This window comes from Tupaia chinensis, unplaced genomic scaffold (assembly GCF_000334495.1).
Source record: "Tupaia chinensis unplaced genomic scaffold, TupChi_1.0 Scaffold000439_1, whole genome shotgun sequence".
Lineage (NCBI taxonomy): Eukaryota > Metazoa > Chordata > Mammalia > Scandentia > Tupaiidae > Tupaia > Tupaia belangeri.
The window spans coordinates 570,563-580,158 of NW_006159944.1; the positions used below are offsets into that span (position 1 = coordinate 570,563).

At 49.6% G+C, this 9,596-nt stretch overlaps 1 protein-coding gene and 1 pseudogene across 5 annotated transcripts in view; both read right to left on the bottom strand.

Moving 5' to 3' along the window:
• The window catches only part of ABCC12 (ATP binding cassette subfamily C member 12), a 77,980-nt gene that overhangs the window by 32,897 nt on the left and 35,487 nt on the right, over positions 1-9,596 (bottom strand). For all 5 annotated transcript variants that reach the window (XR_003550513.1, XR_003550514.1, XM_006155233.2 and 2 more), the window contains 3 exons: positions 8,857-8,981; positions 4,630-4,702; positions 496-699 (listed from right to left, as the gene is read on the bottom strand). Coding sequence is in view for 3 of the 5 variants with exons in the window: in XM_006155233.2 (XP_006155295.1) it covers positions 496-699; positions 4,630-4,702; positions 8,857-8,981 (402 nt within the window). In the remaining 2 variants the exon portion in view is untranslated. The remainder of the gene's footprint in view (positions 1-495; positions 700-4,629; positions 4,703-8,856; positions 8,982-9,596) is intronic.
• Positions 1,516-3,486, bottom strand: LOC102491626 (heterogeneous nuclear ribonucleoprotein M pseudogene; annotated as a pseudogene).

Genomic DNA, 9,596 nt, shown 5'->3' on the forward strand with positions numbered 1-9,596 from the left:
TGCCATGTCTGGCGAATCCAGAACCCCTCATCCAAGAGTCCACCATCCCCTGTCATCCTCAGGCAAGACATCCCTGTCCTCAGACCTCCCCAGGCCTTGCTGGTGGAAAGATGGAGTCTGAATTGTTTCTCCCTGGCTCCCCATCTTCTCACCACTAATGGACCAGAGCTGAAGGAGAGCCACCCCATGTCTTTACTCCCAGGCAGAAGCCCATTCCTCCTGGAGAATCTACTCTATAACAAAAAGGTCTTGTTCCCAGGGAGCTCAAAGGTAAGGTCAATAGAAGCCATGCCTGGAAAGAAGCAGGTGGGAAGATGTGGAAGCTGGGATGGCTGGGGGTAGTCATGAGCGCCTCCTGTATCCCCTGCTTCCTACCTTCCTGTCCAGGTAAGGACAGCCTCGGATGGCAGAGACAGGTTCAAGTACAAGAGGAGACTGTGCATATCAGGCACCACACCCACCCGAGACCTCATGGATCCTGTATGTCCCAGTCACCTGCAGCTGGTGGGTCACCAGGACAATGGTCTTCCCCCGGAGCATCTTCTTAATGCACTCCTCAAAGATTTGCTTCCCCACATGGGCATCCACAGCTGACAGAGGGTCGTCCAGCAGGTAGAGCTGGCGGTTAGAGTAGACAGCACGGGCCAAGTTGATCCTCTGCCTCTGTCCCCCTGAGAGGTTGAGGCCCCGCTCTCCAACCTGTAGATAGGAGCAACACTGATGCCCACCCCTAAACCCCACCCGCCCTCCCCACCCTGCAGTTCAGGAGCTTCCTAAAGCTTCTCAGGATTCAGGGGAAAGGCACACAGGCTGATCGTCACCATGGCCAAGCTCCCCAACCCCTTACAGGGACCCCTGAGCACACTAGACTCTCTGGTGAGTGGAAGAGCTCCACTTTCTCCTTCTCCAGGAAGCTGATGAGCAGTGGCTATGAGGGAGAAGCTCTTTCCAATGCTGAGTGAGAGGTGTCTGCCTCACAACACCCCCTCCCAGGGCATATCCTACCAGGAACGGCTATGTCTTAACCATTAACACCATTTTGAACAGAAAGCTCTGGGAGGATGGACCAGTGAGCAAGATGGAGGGTGTGCCGGGAGCATTTGGAAAAAGGAACTGCTCTTTATTGGTTTCCTCGTGGAACAATTCTCTGCTCTCTGGGGAGGAGGGGAGGTCCATCTTGTTCATCATCATACCCCTCAAGCCTGGCACCAGGCCTGGCACAGAGTAGGTTCTCAGTACATACATTTTTTTTCCCCAGCAACTCATATTTATTATCGAAATCATATCTGATGTCAACAAGATGCCACAATTACAAACAAAAAAAATTGCATACATTGCAATCTCAATGCAAACAGTCAAATGGAACCCCAATCATTAAAAAAGTAATTCAAATTACCCCAAAAAGCAACTGAATTTTTTAAACATCTTTATATATCCAGCCAACAAATTAAAACTGTTAACAAGAAAAAATACAAATTCAGAGATCTGGTCTCAATGTTTTAAAAAGGCAACTGCTTAATCATTCCTATCAATTTGAACATCAATCTCTCGACCACTCAGCTTCATGCCGTTCATCATCCAGCAAGCTCTCTCTGCCACCTCTGGTGACTCAGACTTAACTACATCGGCACCCCTTGGACTTCCCATTCTCCATCTTGATATGGGCGTATAGCACATGGCTGCACTCATTGAATTTGTCCTTTAGCATCTTCCGTGTAAAATCAAATGTGAGGTTTCTTGCAAATACTTGGCAGGCCTTCCTGGCTATCCCAGGAGCATGGCCTCCAGCTCCTCTGAAGGAACTTGTGAAACTTACTCCAAAGTTGCCACGCTCCATCTCGACAACACAATCAAAGCTGGCACCACCTCCAGCACCAATTTCCAGGCCCATTTGCTCAATGCCTGTGCCCAGGGCCGGGCCCATGGCAGGGCCCATGAGCTCCAGGCTGTTGGTGCCCATGTGCTCCAGGCCCATATGCTCGAAACTGTTGGTACTCAGTAGCTCCAGGCCCATGCACTCCAGGTTGTTGGTGCCCATGTGCTCCAGGCCAGTGGCCATCTGATCCATCACAGGGCCCATGTGCTCCAGGCCAGCCCCCATGCCTGCGGGTGCCATGCACTCCATGCTCAGACCCATGCGCTCAAAGGCAGGGCCCATGTGCTCCATGCCAGAGCCCATGTGATCAATGATCTGGCCCACACAGACAATGGGTGGAGCCATGCACTGCAGGCCGAAGCCCATGCTGGCACCCATGCGTTCCACACCAGAGCTGATGTGCTCCATGGTCTGGCCCATGCACTGAATGATGGAGGCCATATGGTCACGGACCAGTCAGCCCAGATGCTAGATACCGGAGCCCATACGCTCCACTGAGCCTATACGGTCCATGACCACCCATGTGTTCAATCTCGGAGCCCACACGAGCCATGCCATGGCCCAGGCCTGCATCCATGTGCTCCATGCCAGCACCGCCAATGCAGTCAATGCCGGGGCCCATCCTCTCAGTCCTGGAGACATTGCCTCCACCTCCTCCCTGCTTTGCAATGATCTCTCCTCTCTTCAGTGCATTACTTAGGATTTCATTTATTCTCTCCATGTTCATCCCAGATCCAAATCAATCTATGTTTTCCGTACCACCACCAAAGGGCCCCGCCACGCCTCCCGTTTTATTTATTCCAAATCCTGTGCCTTCCATTCCCATTCCTGCAGGCTTTATGTTTCCCATTCCAATGCCTTTATTCAGGTGATTGGCATCAATAGGTTGACCTCCTGGTTCTAACCCCATGCCAGTACCACCAAGTCCATGAGGAAGTTGTCACGGACGCTCAGGAGGGAAAAAAATCTCCCTTCGGTAAGGCCCTCTCATCCATTTTGACATGCATTGGTCTATCAAATAGCAGTTGGCCATTAAACATAGATATAGCTTGCACAGCTTCAATGGATTGTTGAAAAGTAACAGTGCCTATTCCACAATTTTTTCCATCTTTAACTTCAAGAATGTCTGCTCGGACCACCACACCAGCCATACTAAATACTTCCTTCAGTTTCTTCCAGCCAACTTCATAATCCAGATTTGCCACAAATACTGTGCTTCCAAGCCTTCCAGCTTTTTGCATTGCTCTCCTGGCATGTTCGCCATCAGGATCTTCTTTGACTTTCAATGGTCTTCCACTCAGACTACGCTTGTTCAGAACTTCAGCAGCTTTTTTCATGCTCTCTTCCATCTTGAATTCAACAACAGCACATCCCCTCGACTTTCCTTCAGCATCCATTAAGAGCTCCACGTATGTTACCTCGCCAGCTTTTTCTTTAGCCAGGTCTTTAAGTGATTGCCATTTCACATCAGAAGGTATGTTTGTAATGAAGGCTCTGTATCGCTTAGTCGGATTGGCATACGGCTCAAAGCGATCGCCCCCTCTTTTTATGTTTTTCTCCTTCCTCTTCTCATTCTGAGCAGGTCATTCTCCTTCATCCTTCGGGCCCAGAGCCCCATGGCCGCTCAGCACACCAGGCGTGCCACGCTCCTCCTCCATTTTGGGCTCTGTTGCTGCCACCTCAGCCGCAGCTTCAACCCCCCTGCTGCCATTTTCTCCATATCTCAGTACACACTTACTGAAAGGATGAAAAGGTGAAGTTGCCTACTTCAAGTGATTCTATCCAACTTCCGCCAGGTGTCGAGCTGGGCTCTGTGAGTGGGATTAAGGCTAGACAAAGTCCCCTATCTCCTGGGAGCACACATGCCATCAGGGAGCTTGCTATACATATAATAATGGCACAAAATGGAATCCAACAAGTGCCACCTGGAATCCAACAAGTGCCATGCACTTTGGGGCAAATTTCTTCATACTGTGAGAGTGAGATCTGGGTTGGAACTCAAAGGGTGGTCACTATAAACAGAAACTTAGACACTAGCAAGTGAGCGGGCACTGTGGTGGGCAGGTAGGAGCAGGTCAAAGCACAATGTGGAATACAGGGCTGGACTGCAGGTAAGGAGGTCTTGAATGCCAGGCAGCAAAGGCTGTGGCCATTCCTGGACACAGGCACATCAACGGCACCAAAAGAGAAAGACAATGTGGGTCCTGAACTGGCTTTTCTCCTCCCTTCCAGGTTCCTGGGCCAAGTGGGAAAGACCAAGCAGGAAATGCAAGTGGAATGGGGAGAGAGGATGATGGCAAGGTCCTCAGTCCAGCACCAAGCCAATGCTTTGGACAAGCACCCCAGAGGCAATGTCTGGAGGTGACCCCTATTCTCCTAAGCTAGGTAGATCCAGTGAGGCAAGAAGGGACCCTTGGGACCACAATTCTGTGCAGTTCCCCTAGACCTCTGCTTTGAAGGACAGAGCCAGCCATTAAGGCAAGAAGGTAGTCTTCACCAGAATCCTCTCCTGAGATGCCACTCAGATTGGGTGTGTTTCCAGGAAGTGGTCACACCAAACCAAACACAAGTGGGCTTGGTGCCAAGTCCATTATGATGCCCACCAAATACAGACCCAGACGGAGAACCCAGGATGGGTAGAACCTGAACTTGACCTGCATTTCCTGGAGTATTAGGATGTGAAGCCGGGCCCTTGGGACCAAGGAAACAGGCAGTCTTGCAGCTGTGGTGGGGTCAAGCTGCACTGTACTTACCTCAGTCAAGTCTCCATAAGGGAGGCTGCTCAAGTCCTTTCGAAGGCCACAAACACGAACTGTGTGCTGATACCTGTGAGTGCCAATGTCAGAAGTCAGCACAGTGACAGCATTTATCATCTAATTCCTCAAGCCTGGCACCCATGCCAAACAGAATAGATGCTCAACTAATGTAAATTTGTTGCATTACCCCGGCTGGTTCTGAGGGTGCTATTGGTGTCACTGGAGCAAGATGAAGAGACTCCCTGACCAGATGCTCTGCCTTTGATGCCCTTGGGTCCACCCAGACCTTCCCAGATACAGAATTGACTTAGGGATAGGCCCTTCCATTACAGGGTTTCTGCCATGCAGAGAAGATGGCAACAGTGTACCTGAAACCATTGAAGGGAACTCAGGCTGCCAACTGCCGGCACTGCCCCTGGGAATCAGAGAAGGGAATAAGCCACGTAGTGAGATCACGGAGACAGCTTCCCCTGGCAAGAGGTGCAGGGCTTTAGAGGAGCATGAATGAAAGAGAAGATGTGTGAGGCTAATGGCATAAGGCTGGGAGATTACTAATGGCAATGATCATGCCATCTGCTGAGCATGTCTATTCCTAATTGCTCCTACCAGGTTGGATAGAATAAGGTTTTCTCCCCCTGGGACAACTGAAGACACCAAAGCACAGAGAATGACACTGAAAGGGGCAAGAGGCTGAGTGGGATCAGGACTCCAGCTCTTGGATTCTCACCCTCTCTGTTTGCTCCTCAGCATCGCCCACTGTCAAGGGTCAGAGTCCAGTCTTTGGGGACTTTGTTGGGTGAGGCCCTGAGTAACTCTGCACCAGCCACGCTGCTACAACTCCTACTTCATATTGGAAAGGATGGCAATGTTGAGGGCTCAGCTCCATGGCAGCCCATGGCCCAAGTCTGCCCAGCTCTAGGAAGAACCCATCTGTTAGGGACTTCTGGCACTGAGAGATCTGGGAAGGTCTGCACTTAGGAGGATGTCCAGAGAAACCCACACCCTCCTCTCTCAGTGTTCTCTACACCCAATCCCATTCAGCCCACCATAAACAGAATCTTCCCGGGGCAACTCCGCACTCTTCATGGCTGCCTCAGGAACAGCTCCTGCTCTGGTGGGTGGTGCACCTGGCAGCAGCAGTTCAGGCTGGTGTCCCATCCCAGCAGCTATGGGCCTCCACAGGGGCTGGTCAATTGATTAATATCACTAGCATCATCATCATCAGAATCCTCTTTCCTCAATGCATGACAAAGGGCAAGCCTCACAACTCATGCTTTGCAATTAACACCTTACTAGTAAAGGGACAGCAGCAGGGGCCAGAGTAGGCAGGGTATGGGCAACTGCCCTTCAGATGACACATGGGCCCCTGACAAAACAGGGCAGCATTGAGCATCCTACCCAGATACCAGTTTTAGAGCTGGAGTGCATAACGATTAAGACCGGGGGCTTTGAAATCAGAACCATCTGGGTTTGAATCCAGCCGGGTGACCTTATCATGAACAAGTGACTGTAACTCCCTGATCCTCACTCCCCACTCCATAAAACTGGGCTAATGACTCTCATCGGTTTGTGAGAATGAAGGGGGAAACCTATGTAAACCATTGTTTGTTTATTTGTTTTTTGAGAAGTTTTCGCTATAGGGCGCATGCGCTCGCCAGAGAGACAGAGACATAGAGACAGAAAGCGAGAAATCACCCCCCAGAGGGGATGGTCACGCCGCAATCCCTCCTCCTCCATTCTCCTCTCAGGATCTTGGGCACGCATGCACACGCGCCCAGCGTGAGTTTTAAGCCACCGGGTCCGGGACGCGAACCACGGTCGACTACGTGGGAGTCCAGCGACATAGCCATTACGCTAACTGCTGGTTCCCTGTAAACCATTATTAAGCACAATGTTGGGTGCTAATTCTTCACCGGTGGGAGTTATCGTTAAAAGTGTTGCCCTTGCCGCTCTTTGACTACCAGACTCAGACTGCTCAGCACATCTTCATCCCCTTGCCATCTTTAATTTTTCCCCACTTCTTGCTTTCTGTGGCCCTACAAGCCACTGTTGCCACCCTTGGAGAAAAACCTCTGCTGAAGGTGCCATAAGAAGGGAGCTCGATCCACCCTTCTAGGCTCTTCCCTGACCACCTCCCCCCTCCCCCACCCCTTGCAGTCTTTGCTGCCTCTGAACAGTCCAACCCCAGTCTTCTGCCATTTGGCACATTCCTCCTCCGTGCACTGTTATTTCTGTGCATCTCTTACAGCCCTTCCAGCCTTGAGCACCTTGAGGATAAAGACATGAGGGTACTTCAGGGGGAAAAAGCAAAAAGTGAAATTAAAAGCAAAAGTTTATTCTGGTGCAAAACTTTGTGACATTCATGCAGTTTTGTTCATAGTACCCATTTTTCATGAACTTTTTGAAGGCGCCACATAATCTGAGTCCTCCACAGTGTCCTGCATATTGCAAGCATTTGGTAAATTTTTGCCCCCTGAACATCCTAACTGATAAATAAAGCAACCCCCCCTTCCAGGCTGCTTCCACGCATGGGAAGAGAAGGCCTTCTGGGGGGTAAGGGGAGGCACTGGCAGAGGCATCCAGGGCCAAGAGACACTGAACAGAGCAGATGGGTCAGTGCTAAGGGCTCCTTCACTGATCAGACCTTCCTGCTGCACCTGAGCTTCCTGGTATGGAATGTCAAGGCCAAGGAAGAGGAGGTGAGGTAATGGCCCTCTTGCTGAGAACCCACATGCCGACCAATGCCGGCCAGCAGGGACAGAGTCTGAGTTCAGATAAGATGAAAAAGCCCAAATAGCCATAGGACAGTTGACAGCAGATTCCTAAGATCAACTCCATTTCTCTTTCCTTAGTACTGTGGTGCTTGGGAGGTTCTGGGTGACCCAGCTGTCAGGCAGCTCCAGTGGGAACAAATGATGCTAGTTTAGAGAGTTCAAGACATCAGTACGAGATCTAAGTTTGCAATCAAATAGTTTTAACCATGGGCTGGTTAACTCATCTCTCTAGGTCTCAGCTTATTCATTTGTAAAATGAGGATAGAATGCCAAGAACCTCTACACCCCCCAAGAAAGAAAATGGGTGATTATGAGAAAATACACATCATAGCACACCAGTCTTGGCAAAGAAGGATAAGAAACTACTGCTTTCCAGATCTTAAAGATGACAGCCCGAAGTGCATCAAATAATTATGGCCGGACTTTGTTTTTAATTCATTAAATAATTTTGAGGACACTAACAGTCATCTAGCCTAATAGCTCTGATGTCTCATACTGTCAGGGCTGATTAATTGCATACTTGCTACTTACAATTTCAAGCAAAGTTTTGGTTACTCAGCCCAAAATGAAATTGCCAGATTCATTTTCTCTCCAGCCAGATAACATATGCCCTGTTACAGAGAACCTCAGAACATATGCTACTCTGCCCTGGGAATGAAGTGCCGATTCTACCCTCTTCTCAGTTTGTGGTTGCAGGTCTGCAGAAGGTGCCTCTTCTGAACTCTTGGGTCAGGAAGAGCAAAAACAACGCCCATGTGGGTCTGATGGATGTTTAATCAGAACTCATTAAGGAAACCCACTTAGCAAGCATTACCAAAAGCACCAGCATCTACAGCAGCGTGTACAAAAGACTCGCGTGCCTCACACTGTAAAAGTCAATATTACCAGGACCAGCAGATGGCATAATGATTATATCGCTGGACTCCCACATAGTCGACCATGGTTCAAGTCCTAGATAAGGAGGCTTAAACCTTACAACAGGTGTATGTGCATGCATTCCCAAAATCCCAAGAGGAGAATGGAGGAGAAGGGATTACAGCCTGGCCAGTCCCCCTGGGGAGTGATTTCTCACTTTCTGTCACTCTGGTGAGTGCACATACCCTACAGCAAAAATCTCTCTCAAAATAAATTAAAAAAAAAAAAAAAGTTGGGACCAGCAGTTGGCGTAATGGCTATGTTGCTGGACTCCCCTGTAGTCAGCCGCGGTTCAAGTCCCAGACCCAGTGGCTTATACACGCGCCAGGTGTGTGTGCGTGCATGCCCAAGATCCAGAAAGGAGAATGGAGAAGAAGGGATTGTGGCGTGGCCATACCCCTGGGGGGTGATTTCTCACTTTCTGTCTCTCTGTCTCTCTCTGTCTGCCTGGTGAGCACACGTGCCCTTCTCTGCCCGGGTAGCACGTGGGCCCTAAAGAAAAACCCTCTCCAAAAAAAAAAAAAGTTAATATTACCTTTGGTGATCATACTGTTCTCCAAATAAAATGTTTTCTCTCACATTTCCATGAAAGATCCATGCTTGCTGAGAGACATAGGCCAGAGTTCCATTGACTGCCACCACTCCTTTCTGTAACTGCATCTGAAGCGACAGTACCAGAGAACTTTCAGAAGCCTAATGCCAGGACTTTTCCTTGAATATCCTTTGCATCCTGCCACCTACTAATTGCTTGAGCATTGATTATGAAGGTGCAAGAGGGTCAGCCATACACCACGAAGCTCCCCTGTGCAAATGGAGGATCTTAAAGTCAAATATCTGCAAAGGTCCAGGAACAGTTAAGGAAGAGACAGTTGTGAGTTCTACAAATTAGAAAGCAGCACGAGACTGCTTTAGCACATGTGGCACATGAAACAAGACTCCCTTATAAACAGGTCAGTCACAAGAGGCTCCCCTTCCTCCAGGGGCACTGAATGAATCCACTCCCTAACCAGATGCCTGAGAGCAGGGCACAGTCAACACTGCTTTGGATGGTGGCCTTGACATACCCTGTCTTGTAAAAGAAGCCTCATTCATTTGGGATGCAACCTGGAAACCATGGCAAGATAGAGACCTGTCAAATACAGTAAAAGGCTTGTCCATTTCCCCTTGGGTTGCATAGCTAGAAGTGACAGAGAACAGACAAGAACTCAGGATCTCCCTGTGGCTATCACAGGTTTGCAGGGATGCTAGAAACAAGCTGCTGCTTTCGTTCATGCA